Genomic DNA, 13,175 nt, shown 5'->3' with positions numbered 1-13,175 from the left:
CCGCTCCTGAAGGTGGCCGTTCGCCATGCTAGTCTTGTATAGTGTCATTGAAATGCAGTTTCTAACAAAAGGAGGTTTTAGGGAAGAATCCAGGAGCTATCTATGTGAATTGAAGATTAAATTAATAAGGGGTTTACAGTGCCAGCTGCCCCCCCACGTCTATGCCAGCCCTACCCATCTAATTGGTGGTCATGGTCATTATTAGTCATCAAAATACTTTCTATCTTCCTTCATCTAGTAAGTTTTCTCTTCACTGTGGTGAATGTCCATCCTGGCAACTTCTGGTTTACTACAGCAGAGTTGCTTGTGAGGGACCAGGCCTCTCCAGGGCCATAGTTTTAGTTTCAGAAATTGAGGACTAAATTAAGAAGTTATAGGGATTAACATTGCTGATATAAACTAAAATCCAATTTGATTCTGTCTCCTAAACCTCAACAGTATAGACCAATAGCAGTCAAAAATGTCTACACAGGCCAGACATTGCGCCACCTATGCATAAGTCACTTTGCTGTGAACAGCCTTTCTCAATGGCTACAAGAGTTCACTTTTATTGCTCATAATATGTGCTGTTTCTGCCATGACAGGATGTCTGCTAATTGAGTTTTAGAAAATCAGAAAGGTTCTTAAAATGGATTCTTTGAGGAAGGCACCAAAGTTTCCTGTTCATATTCTGCTAACCATCAAATGGTGTTTCGTAACAACCTGATTGGCATGGTATCTATTTCAAGGGGAAATTTATCAAGTCACAGTGCACACTTCTGTTTAGAAGAAACAGTTGAGGCTGTGAGCAGAAATTATTTCCACAGAAAGGCTTCAGGCAGTCAAGAGTACTGACATACATACCATATTTTCATCACTGTCATTCCCTTCCTTTGCCTCAAATAAATAGGTCATTATCATTCCATTTCAGCCATCTTATGGCACCTCAAAGTAGGGAGCTCTGTTTAATATAACTGCTGTCCAGCTGACCCATATAATTTATTGGTAATTTTTGCAGAATGACATCCTTGGGCCACCACCATCAGCCAAGCCCAGGCACTTTGATATCTTTCAGCAAAATATTTCATTATCACTTATAATTTTTTTAGCATTAGTATTATATCCGTGTTAACACCACTAGAAATTGGCATTTTCTGAGACACTGGATTTTAGGTTGGCCTTAGCAATTTCAAAAAATAATACTGTAATGAGGATACCACCGTGGATTTGCAGAGCACATTATATGCCAGAGCGCAGCAAGGGCAAAAATCTGCAGACAGAAAAATTTTACCTAAATGCTATTTCTCAGCAATGACACATTAAAATGGGCTGGTCTTCTATTGCTTCATTATAAGTGATAATTAAGAATGTTTATACTTTTTTAGAGAACAAACAAATAAAAAGCTCTCAATTGTGTTTGATTACCTCCATGGCTGAACACACAAAATTATGGTCAACTCTCGGTGCTCCCATCCCCTATATAAATGTTTTATAGCCTTAATATGAATATAGTACGCTACTGCGCCTCTCTCAGAATGTACTAGCCTTAGGATTTCTCTCAAAGAGCTGAAATTAAAGCATATAGTTATTTCCACAGAAACTATTCTATTAGAGCATAATTGAATTGCAACTGGCTTTTAAGTCTCAGTGGTTGCGAGGATCTGGAAGACCTTGGTTTATCTTGAAGGGATTAATTCCTGGTATCAGCCCGCCTTTCCACATGTACCTTTTGTAAATTGAAGATTCTTTATTTGTGTTGCTAATAACCGTCCTTTAGAAAGAAGAAATCCCTCCCACAACCCGATAAAACCCCATTCGGTATTCTAGTCCCCTCAAGGAAAGTACTATGACTTAAGGCAGTTTTAGCACTTGAGTAGTGTAGTTCAATGTTTCCTTTCCCAATTTTTGTAGTACATTGGGTTAACCTGAGGATATAAGGTGGTGGCCTTTCTGTGTACCAACTTGAAAGGCTCCCTTCATTGGCAGGAATTCCCTTCTTGTTCTTTCAGATCTGGGAAACCCCTGATCCCTCCAGCTGGGTTCTGGATTCTATGTTCCTCCCAGTAATCCACCAGAGAAAAAAGAAGCTTCCTGCCTTTCTTGGTGGTTTTTTTTTTTTGGATCACCTTTTCTCTTCGTTGTTATTGTGTAATGCTGTTCAGCTCACTAAGCTTCCCCTGCTGGATCAAGGGAGGGAAACTCTACCCTCAGCTCACTACATGCCCCGTGGGCCTGTGTGCTCCACCCAAGTTTATTCCCGGTATCATAGAGCTCAAGGTCAGCTCTCATTTTGCTTTGCTCCTCAAGCACCAGGAATTTTTGTTTATTTGTGGCTCTAATAATTTTCTTTTTCCTTATCCTTCTAGTCTTTTCTCTTCTAATCTGTTGCCAGGGGCTGGTCTGTTTCTAGGTGGATTTGGCTTAGAGCCATCTCAGACACCCCTTCTCACACTCCCCCACTGCGTCCTGCCAGAAAACAGGATCTTTCAGCCGAAATACGATAGCAGGTGGAGATCCTCCATTTATTCTAATTGCATCTATATTTATGCTGTCCCGATTTTTTTTTTTTTCAGGTTAGTATTTGTCTTTGACCTTTGTTTCTTGGTGTGACAATATTTTTTTAAGAAGTGAATAAGCGACCCCGAGTTGATATGTAACAGCCACATAGGGAGCTCCTTTAGAGCAGGAACTGTGAGCTTTTATTCTTGTATCCCCACTACTCCCAACACATAATGGCCTAATAAATCTTTGAATTTGACGTCCAGAGAAATGACGACGATGATGATGATAGCAGCAACTACCATTTGTTCAGTTTTATGAGAAGCCAGACACCGTGCTAAATGCTTTGTATTTATTATCTTTCTCCACGCACCCCAGCTTGGGAGATAGCTTTTAATTACTAGCCCCAGTTTGCAGATGGGAAACTGGCTCAGGAACCTTAAATAATTTTCCTGAGATCACATAGCTAAAAAGCAACCTCTGTCACCCCTTCCTGATTGACCATAACATCCACTGCCTACGGCACACTTTCTGTTCTATAAGTAGAGGTAGGGATTAGGTGCTCGTTTTCACCTACATTGCAGCTTTTTTCTTCTTCTTTTTCTTTTTTTCTTATTTGAGACAGGGTCTCATTGCGTCACCCAGGCTAGAGTGCAGTGGCATCATCAAAGCTCACTGCAATCTCCGCATCCTAGGCTTAAGCAGTCCTCCTGCCTCAGCCTCCCAAGAAGGTGGGACCACAGGTGCATGCCACCATACTCAGCTAATTTTTCTGGTTTTTGTTTGTTTGGGATTTTTTAGAAATGGGGTCTCACTGTGTTGCTTAGGCTAGTCTCGAATTCCTGGACTCATGAGATGTTTCCACTGCAGCCTCCCAAAGTGCTAGGATTACAGGCATGAGCCACTGCACCCAGCTCATTGCAGCTTCTTACAGGCTAGGACAAGGTCCTATACTTCTGTATCCCCTGCTGTGCCAGGTGTAGAATTGAGCACTCAACAATTGCTTCATTCTTTGCTTCTAAGTTGAACTCTCTGCTCCTCCTACCTATACTGTGGATCGCTTAGGACATTTATGAGATGCCCTTGCTGCTGTCGCGGATCCTGGAAGCAGCAAATTAGAGCAGGTGTTCTGGAGAGAATCTGAAAGCCTTGACTTTCCAACATATTCTGAGGGTGGAGGAAAGGGGATCTGCAGAAGGGGACATCATGTTAGGGCTACGGGGCTTTGGGTGAGTCATGAGGGTGTGAGTTTCTGAGAGCAGAGTAAGAAACGCTGGACTGTGAGCCTTCCCGGGACTGTAATGAGATCCCAGAGAGTCATGGTCAGTTAGGTCCTCACTCCCACACCATGAACTGCCTCGACGTTGGAAATGTCAGTAGCCACCAGCAAGACTAGATTATTTACTGAACCCTCCTACTACTTCTCAGGGGCCCCTTGAGTTTTCTATGAGGGACCAATTAGCTTAGCTCAAGGACAGGTAAGGTTGACTACATGGACCTTGAGAGCGTCTGCTCCTTACTACAACCAGCATTCACCTTTCTAGGACCTCCTCCGTACTCTGCCCAACTAAGGACGGAAGGCTGAAACCTTGGATCACAACTTGTGAGAGAGCATGGTGATCCCAGGCTTAGTTGTATTTTGTCCCCAGGCTGGATCTTGGATTAGTAAACTCATCTTGTGGACTATGAAAGGTATAAGGGCCGTACTGAATGTTGTCGCTAGTTACGTTCATCTTCTAACAAGCTTCTAATTTCTAATATTAATTGATCTCATTGACCCCATTTTAGTCAGTGGGAATTTTTTTTCTGACCTTTCCCCCTCCTTTTTTTAAGGTGATGGACAGAATTTGTTTACAAAAGACGTGACAGTGATCGAGGGAGAAGTCGCGACCATCAGCTGCCAAGTCAATAAGAGTGACGACTCCGTGATTCAACTCCTGAATCCCAACAGGCAGACCATTTATTTCAGGGACTTCAGGCGTGAGTTTCCATCCCCACAATAGTAGACGGCAACCTTTTTTTCCTACATGTTGTCTTGATAAAGAGATTGCTAAGGCCACCTTTTTTAAATTTAATGTGAGATGCTTAAAGTTTAGTCAATTCTTTAGAGGGAAGAAGAGACAGGCAATCATAATCTTTCTACTTAATAGAAACCTTGAACGGTCCCTTTTAAAAGTAAGGCCGTCTTACTTTGCAATAGGCATTGATTGTAGTAATTCAAGGTGAATTGCAATTGAGTCCGAAATACTTAGCTGACACAAACAACTCGAATAGGGTAAGGCAAGGAAAATACAACATTCTGAAAGGTAATCCGTTTGGTTTGAAGATTGAAGTTTCTAAGGCAATATGTGCCTATAAAGATAAAAGCAAATTTTCTCTCGCCAAAGCCTCTGGCATGTGGAGGTATCCATATGCTGAAATCTTTCCCGATACAATATAACAAAAGCCAATAATCAAAACTAAATTGTGTATAGTAGAAATGGTTCATATGGGTATCAGGCAGGGTAAGAGCACGGATCAGGTCTTATGAAAAAATTGTTCTTTGAGAACACAGATGCCTTAACCGTAGTCAGTGTTGAGCACGTCCCTTAACAGCTGCTCATCCCCTTTCCTCCCCAACACCTCAGGGACTTTCGTGACCTGTGGGAAGGTTGATAAACCTAAGAAACATTTAAGATGAGGGAGGATAAAAGGAGAGAAGCCAGCTTCTTATTCTTCAAGTGCATTCCTGTCATTGTGTACTGAGCTAGCATTTGGCAAGATTAAAAGGAGGACTTTCAAAGAGAACATTTGAAATAAATAAGGAGCCCACACGCATTGCTTTTGCAGTGATCTCCTGCTTGAGGCCTAATCATTCTCATGCTGTGAAGCTGAATGTACTTAGGAAACCGGAGGAATGGTTTAAGGCCTCTGTCGGCCCCAGGTCACCTACTTTTGGCAGCTGTACCTCAAATCATATCAAATATATTACGATGTATCCAAGTTAAATAGGATTACTTTGCTACAGAATTTTTTTTTTTTTTTTTTTTTTTGTAGAGACAGAGTCTCACTTTATGGCCCTTGGTAGAGTGCCGTGGCCTCACCCAGCTCACAGCAACCTCCAACTCCTGGACCGGAGCGATTCTCTTGCCTCAGCCTCCCGAGTAGCTGGGACTACAGGCGCTCACCACAGTGCCCGGCTATTTTTTGGTTGCAGTTTTGGCCGGGGCGGGGTTTGAACCAGCCACCCTCGGTATATGGGGCCGGCGCCCTACCTACTGAGCCACAGGCGCTACAGAATTTTGTAAATGACTTTTTATTTTGCTGTTGCCATTAGTATTAATGAGTTTTTAGTTCTCTTTTTATAATTTGTAACCAAGATTGTTTTAAGGCGTTGGAATTTTTGAGACACTTAAGAGCCTAGAGGCCCTGGTCCCTGAACGTCCAGTGCCAATAGGCTAAGAGGGGCCTGGTACCTGCATCAGGGCACGTTCGGCCTGCCCGTTCCTTCTCTTTTCTTTTTGCCTATCTCTGATAGAAAGCCTGGAAGAATTTGTGAATGAGTGTTGAACACTACAGCACTCGGAACTGGGCTAAGGTGTGCGTTGTGTGCACATGTGCATTTACACGTGTACCCACCTGCATCACTCTGCTTTGGGCAGGTTAATTTGTCCACACGAAGTGATTACAAAAGCCCCAAATAATAGTTCAAAAAAGTACAAAGCGACAGGTGTGGTGGCACGCACCTGTAGTTCCAGCTACTCAGGAGGCCGAGGCGGGAGGATCACCGGAGCCCAGGAGTTCACGCCCAGGTGATATAGAAAGACCTTGTCCCTGCAGATTGAAAACACTACGTTTTTTTCTACTCTGTGGCTGCCTTTCTAGTCATCCTTCTCCTCGCAGAATTGAGGAACATTGTCCACCGTCTTTCTCACAATCGCTAACTCTGTTTTGTTCCACAGCCTTGAAGGACAGCAGGTTTCAGCTGCTGAATTTTTCTAGCAGTGAACTCAAAGTGTCATTGACGAACGTCTCCATTTCTGATGAAGGGAGATACTTTTGTCAGCTCTACACTGACCCCCCACAGGAAAGTTACACCACCATCACGGTCCTGGGTAAGAAATGCATGTCGGGCTCATCCTGGGAAAGAGGCTGGGCGTGGCTCTTCCTCCCAGATGGTTGCCAGCAGCCAGGAAAAGGTTAATGGTGAATTTTACTGTTTTAGGAAGCATCACCGCCCATCTTGCTGAATTTTAAAAATAGCCTATTTTACCAAATGCTCTAAGGAATGGCAATCAACCTGCTCTTGGGTTTCAAACCTCAAGCTTCAGAAGCAAAGATCAAGAGAATTTAGAGCCCTCCAATGAATCACTCACCACATGAAATGTTATTGCTTCTAAGTATCAGGATTTTTTTTTCCCTTTCTGCGCAGGAGAGGGGGAGACGGGCTGCCAAATCTGTACCCCGTGGCAGAGCTTTGTTATGAAATCTACGTAACGATTTTTCTGTCTGAGTTACATCCTCATCTTAATATTGTAGATCTCCTTTTTCTTGGCTTTACTTCTAGACTTATTTCTTGCTTATACTCTTGATTATGCTGTAAAAATCACACCCCAGGAACACAAACGCTTACTTTACCACAAATCGCAATTGGATGTAAAAGAGTGAAGAGCTTCTTCATTGGCAATGAGCAGAGCACTGTTAACAGGCTCCTAGGCACACCTCTGCTGAGTTGAGGGTCTTCATTCATGACCACTGGGTTGTGATTTTCAGCAAAAGCCCCACGGCCGGGTTTCCGTGTTTATATTTTGATATAGTCAGCAAATATGCCTGGGTTGCGCTGGTCTGAATGAGTCACCTTTTGGACAAACATCTATGCCTGAGCATAACGCCAGCTGATCTGGAGTTTTGAAACTGAATTTTCAAGGACATATACACTATAGCGTGAGGCAAGATCTCTGATTTACACCTTTGAGGAGATGATGAATCAAAGTCTATTTGAGGCGGCAGACTGCAGCTTTTTGGTGTAATGATATGAAGATTAAAGGAGGAAAGATAAATATGAAGGACATTTTTGCTTGGTGTGTGTGCACATATGTGTATTTGTGGGTGGACATGTCAAGCCACTGCCTCATTACTCTATTTAAACGTGGTAGTAAAAGGGAAAACTTTTTTTTTTATTCATTAAGCCAAAGTAATGTCCCTGAAGCTTACAAATATGCTCTTCATAAGTGGAGCACTGATATTAGAAAGTCATGTTTAAAGTCTGTCCCTACGATTTCTGATGTGGTCTTTGTTTACGGATCAGTGGCTTTCGGGGGTGACATGTGCTTTCGATCCTTATTAGACCCATAGAAGTAGTAACCGCGAGAGGTTTCACCAAACACTATTTTGCTGTTTTTCCAATGTACCAAATTTATAAGCATAAATGTGAAGTTTTCTGTGTGCTTGCTTTTTAGAAGTATTTAAAAATGCAGTTGCTTATGGGAGTAAGTCATTAGCTGTATGGACTTCACATCGATCCACCAATGTTTATGGCATTTCCACCAAAGTGGCCGTTGGCAGTAGCACGGAATATATTTGTGGTATTTTGAATTTTCAGAATACTTTACTCTGTCTACCTTTAAGCGTTTATATCTTGGTTTCACAGGAGAAGAATGTTGATGAGAGGCTAACCATCTTGCCCAGGTTACAAAGTACTCCATAAGAATTAAGAGTCTTAGGATTTGGAACAGACCTTACTGTTCTGTCTTACAACCTTGGGGCTTCTCATTTACCTTGTTTTCAATTAACTCCTGAATGCTGCTGTTTCATGATTTTTTTTTTTTTCCCCTAACATACATATCTTTTGTTCTCAGGGTTAGATCTGGCCACTGGCAAGCAGTTACTGTGTGCCTATCATTTTCTGGGGTCTATTACATTTATTCCCCAAATCACTGCATTGGACCAGTTTGGCCATGAATGCACCTTGTACTTGAGAGTCTGCCCTGCCAGCACTAGAATTTTGAGACGCATTATGCCTGAAATCCTTTTGGAGGTCTGATTATTCTACAAGTAATAAGTTCCCACTTGGTATTTTATAGAACCATTAACTTAAATATACTTGAAAGCAAGGCTCTCAAGTATCAAAAGTAGTAGATGTTCTTTTTGTGCACATATTATGCCTTCATTTAATATTCTTTCCATTGAATTTACTCCGGGATTCCTTGACAGAGTAAAATCGTTGTCATCAGTGTTTGAGTCTTTCATTTCCCCAAATCTGACAATTTCCACTGATATTCGTATATTCAAACCTTTCTCCCAAGGTTTCTGGTTTCCAGATATTATAATGAATGAAGAGTGACATTAACATCTTGGTTGCTACCCACAGTTCTCTGAAAACGACCCCCTGTGCCCTTGCACAGCTGTCAAACTTCTTGATAGGCCGAAGAGGCTCATTTTAGTGCATATTTCCATTGGTTATGTGATGCATTGAGCAAAAATTTCAGCATAATTATAAGATGCAGAGATAGGTATTTGTTAATGTTATCTGTGCTGTTCTATCTTACCCATGTGAAATTTGAAAATTCTCCTGATATTTTGGGTGCCTTTTAGGTCACTCATTCACTCCTTCCACTTGCAACGAGTTTCTTTCTTTCCCCAGAACACAGTGAAGACTGTCTTTTCACTACTATTCATGAGAGGAGAGGAATGAGAGAAAAAACACACTGCTTTAAGATTAATAGTTACTGATGATAGTAGCTAATATTATCACAGCCCTGTCCTTCTAAGATTAGTGTTCTCTCTTAAGATTCCAGGAACAGGAGAACCTAATTATTTTAAAGGGTCTTGGAGTGAGATTTCACATACTGATCAGCTTCAAGCCTCCTCTTTTGTTGTAATTAATGTGACTCATCTTGATATTGCTGATTTTTGTTAAATGTTGTAGGTGTAATGTTTATAATTAGCACTCTTATAGATTGGAGGTTAGCTAAGAAGAACTTTGGCATTTCATTGCTGTTTTCTCGTATTTCCCATTCAGGTTTTCATCTCTCTGCACCTCCTTAGAAATGTCTTTGGTTATTTTCATTAATGGCTGCAGGCATCTTTTACTAAATGTGTCTGTTTAGTGGACCATGTGTAAGTGTATTCTCTGGTGAGCAGCCATCTTAATTCATTTTTCGTATAAATGGATTTTTTATACTTTACTAACCTCTTTTGTATTAGAGTCGACATTATGAAGTATAAGGGGAAAACAGGGTAGAATGAATAGACCAAAATAAATTTTCAGATTTCCTGGTCCAGCCCCCTTTTTTTCAGAAAGACAGATTTAAATCACCTCATTTATACTTCCCAGCACTTTCTTGCCCTTAAAAAATATCTGAGAGAAGTCGACTTCATAACCTATCATAAACCATCATGGCTCATGAACTTGGAAAAAAAATCATTCAGCTGTTTCTCAGGGGTGATGATCTCAACAATATCTTAGTCCTTTATTTTCTACACTGGGAATACTTTCTAGTGCTTTTGCAGTTTCCCATACTTTTACTTTAGCCATAGAGTTGAAGATGATGTCAGCTCTTCAGACAGATAATCCTGGGAACGAGCACTGGTCCAGGACTCGCTCTGAAGGGTTATTGAACTTCAGAGAGTGTCTTTTGCAATAGAGGGGGAATTAACGAGGATAATACCAAACACTAAGTCATCGAGACATTAGGACTCTCAGACCCCAAACAAAGCCTGGAGGAGATGGTGAATTGGCCCCTGTCTTTATCTGTACCCGTCTGTTTTCATTTCCTTACTTTGAACCAGCAGACATTATCGATACTGTGCAAAGAACATACCATTGTCTTAGGACCAAATGGAGGAATGAAGACTTTCCACCAAGAACTGCCATGAAAGATAAACAGGTAGTGGCGGTTTGGGGAAGCCTGAGGTGAGGAGAGATAAGGTGTCTTCAGACTCAGCATGAAAAACAGGTGAAGGAAGAGAAGATAACCAGGAACACAGGCCACGACTACCTGACAGGAGACATTTGGGGCTAAATTCCATCATGACTTGGCAGTGATACATAGCAGAATCCTTTTACCAACTCCTGGATCTGTTCCCATGAAGAGAATTCCCAGGTTTCCTCAGAATGACCATCAAGGTGCTTCTCCCAAAGGAATACAGTAATCCAAGGTGGGGTTGGATCTGCCCTGTTCTGCAGGGATTTTCAAGATGGCCAGTAGCATCAGCTGTTGGCCCTTTTTATTATTTCCTAAGAGAACCGCCTTCCTGACATCATATTCCATCAGTTATATTACTCAATGACAGTTCTCGTTGAGAACCACTGCATATGTCAACATCAGAAATTATTTTCATCGTTCTATTTCATTTTTGCCTGGACCTTGAAAGGTAGTTTTTGATTTTCATTCCTTCCTTTGTGGAGAAGACATTCCTCTGTCTTTTACTGCTTAGTTGTTTCCTTTTTATTCCCTCTTACCCAGTTCTTCATTGCTTACCAAGGCCTTGTTTTCTTTCAGCTTGGACAATCTTTTCCTCAGACTTCTGATCTCACAATAGCACTTTTCAGTATTTCTATTACACTGACCTCAGAATGCAGCGTTCTTCCTAAACATCGAGTGTCTCTGTGTATTCCCTGTCAACGGACTAGGTCCATGTGATGAAAATCCGCAACCTACCTGTTGTCTCGCATGGGTAAAGCACATTAAGGACCCAACTAGCCAAAGTCATTTTCTTTCTTTTTATCACCCAGTGCCTTTCTGTGTCTCTTAAAGTGCTAGCAGATGTGCAACTCCAAATCGGATGTTAAATTATCTGTCTTTTTGCTTATTGTTATAAGCCAAGGTAATTCATTGCCCTGTTTAACTACTCATTTGTATCATATGATATGAGCTATATATCCAAGTAAGCAAATATGTGGTTTTCCTTGTACACAGGGATCACATAAAAGGGATGCTTTTGCTCTAGGAGTTACACCACCAACACCACCCCACCTGTCTCGCTGAGGAAATATATGCAACAAATCATTTTACTTTTACTTCTCCGTCGTTCTCTGCAGGAATTTTCCAACAGCTCCAATTCAGTATAAAAGTCTTCCCGTGGGCAGAATTTTCACGTTGGACTAGAACAGTTGGAAACCCCAAATACATGGTTTAATCCCATAATTTATTGAAACAGTATCAGAGATTTATTATTCAACTTGATCATCGGGATGGCATGTTTATACATATTTAATTTCTTGTTTCTCTTCTGAGTTGAGAAACTTATTAATCATAAGACTCAGAACTGTCTTTGCTTATTCATGGTGGTCAGGAAACATATTCTTCCTTCACTCTACTGAATTCAGTATTCTTACTGATTTTTATTTCAAGAGGCTCAGTCTCCGGATAAGGTTGCACCTGATGTGAAGTTTCACTTTCAACTCAGTTTCTTAAAAGATAATATACTTCCTTCGTCCTCATCGTCATCACCAGCGTGGAACGTGCTCTTGATTTGATATTCAGCATTTCAGCTCCCAAGTCTTTTATCTTGACCATTTTATCACATATATGTTTAATGTGCTCACAGAAAGGTTGTTTTAATTCTGATATATAAATCTATTTGCAAGCACTTGAGTCTCTTTTGCCTGTGATTTCTAAAATCTGGAACATTGGAATTTAGAATATGGAAAATTGCTTCAAACTAATTGGCATTTCCTATATTACTGCAGCTTCATATCCAAAGGATTTTATTACTACACCATGCATCAGAAGTCAAGATTATATTCTGGAACTCTATGAATGATTTTAATTAAATGAATCTGGTTCTGAGGCATAATTTTTCTGGGTGTGAGTGATTCTTTTAAAGGACTCAAAAGTTTTTGATTTTTGCTGGAATCTTTCATTTGAGGATTGAAATCCAATGATTGAGTTCAGGGAGAAATACTATTGTTAGGAGCTTCTAGGAAAGGATGATAATTTCAGGAGTAGGTATTCCTCTTCCTTTTATATTCACTTTCCGGTCCATTTTTAACAAACTATTGGTGACAAATATCTATATTGTTATAACTTGGTCAGTGACAGGAGTAGGAAACGTCATTTTTTCAGATAAATTGAGGAAATTCTAAATTAACAGATTTCACCTAATTCACTTCATTTGATAATCACTTTGCATTTCTTTTTTGCCTTCTATGAGAGTTTATTTGAAATTCCCATCAGGAAAGTCCATCATTTGTCTCACTTTTGATAGTAGTGGTTCTAGTTTCCAAAGAGAAGAGTATGTTCAAAAATGGATTCTGTGTTTATAAAGCACATATGTTTAATCTGTAGTCCCACCACGTAACCTGATGATCGATATCCAGAAAGACACTGCGGTGGAAGGCGAGGAGATTGAAGTCAACTGCACTGCCATGGCCAGCAAACCAGCCACAACTATCAGATGGTTCAAGGGGAACACAGAGCTGAAAGGTGAGATGTGGATTGCCCTAAACCGAAGCAGTTAGTTGGCACCTGATGCTAGGAGATATGCCTTTGTGGAAATTAAAGACAAAGGCAAAACATGTCCTTGAAATGTATTTACTTAGCTATGGTTTATAATCAGTTACCAAGGCCAAAGCATAATAGCACTATAGTGTTCTAATTCCTACCTTCATTCTGTGATTTGAGGGTTCCTGCTGATACTTGCTCTTCTTGGGTATCCAGAAAGAACTAAACCTGGAAACTGGAACTCTCTGGGCCGGGAAGAACTCAGTCCAT

The 13,175-nt window shown here is 40.9% G+C and overlaps 1 protein-coding gene across 9 annotated transcripts in view; it reads left to right on the top strand.

Moving 5' to 3' along the window:
• CADM1 (cell adhesion molecule 1) overlaps window positions 1–13,175 on the top strand; it is a 336,966-nt gene that overhangs the window by 261,770 nt on the left and 62,021 nt on the right. For all 9 annotated transcript variants that reach the window (XM_053593671.1, XM_053593668.1, XM_053593665.1 and 6 more), the window contains exons 2-4: window positions 4,312–4,458; window positions 6,420–6,572; window positions 12,750–12,887. In XM_053593671.1, coding sequence (XP_053449646.1) covers window positions 4,312–4,458; window positions 6,420–6,572; window positions 12,750–12,887 — 438 coding nt within the window. The remainder of the gene's footprint in view (window positions 1–4,311; window positions 4,459–6,419; window positions 6,573–12,749; window positions 12,888–13,175) is intronic.

Source organism: Nycticebus coucang, chromosome 6 (genome assembly GCF_027406575.1).
Source record: "Nycticebus coucang isolate mNycCou1 chromosome 6, mNycCou1.pri, whole genome shotgun sequence".
Lineage (NCBI taxonomy): Eukaryota > Metazoa > Chordata > Mammalia > Primates > Lorisidae > Nycticebus > Nycticebus coucang.
The sequence above is the reverse complement of the archived record's forward strand: the minus strand, read 5'-3'. Positions and strand labels throughout refer to the sequence as shown.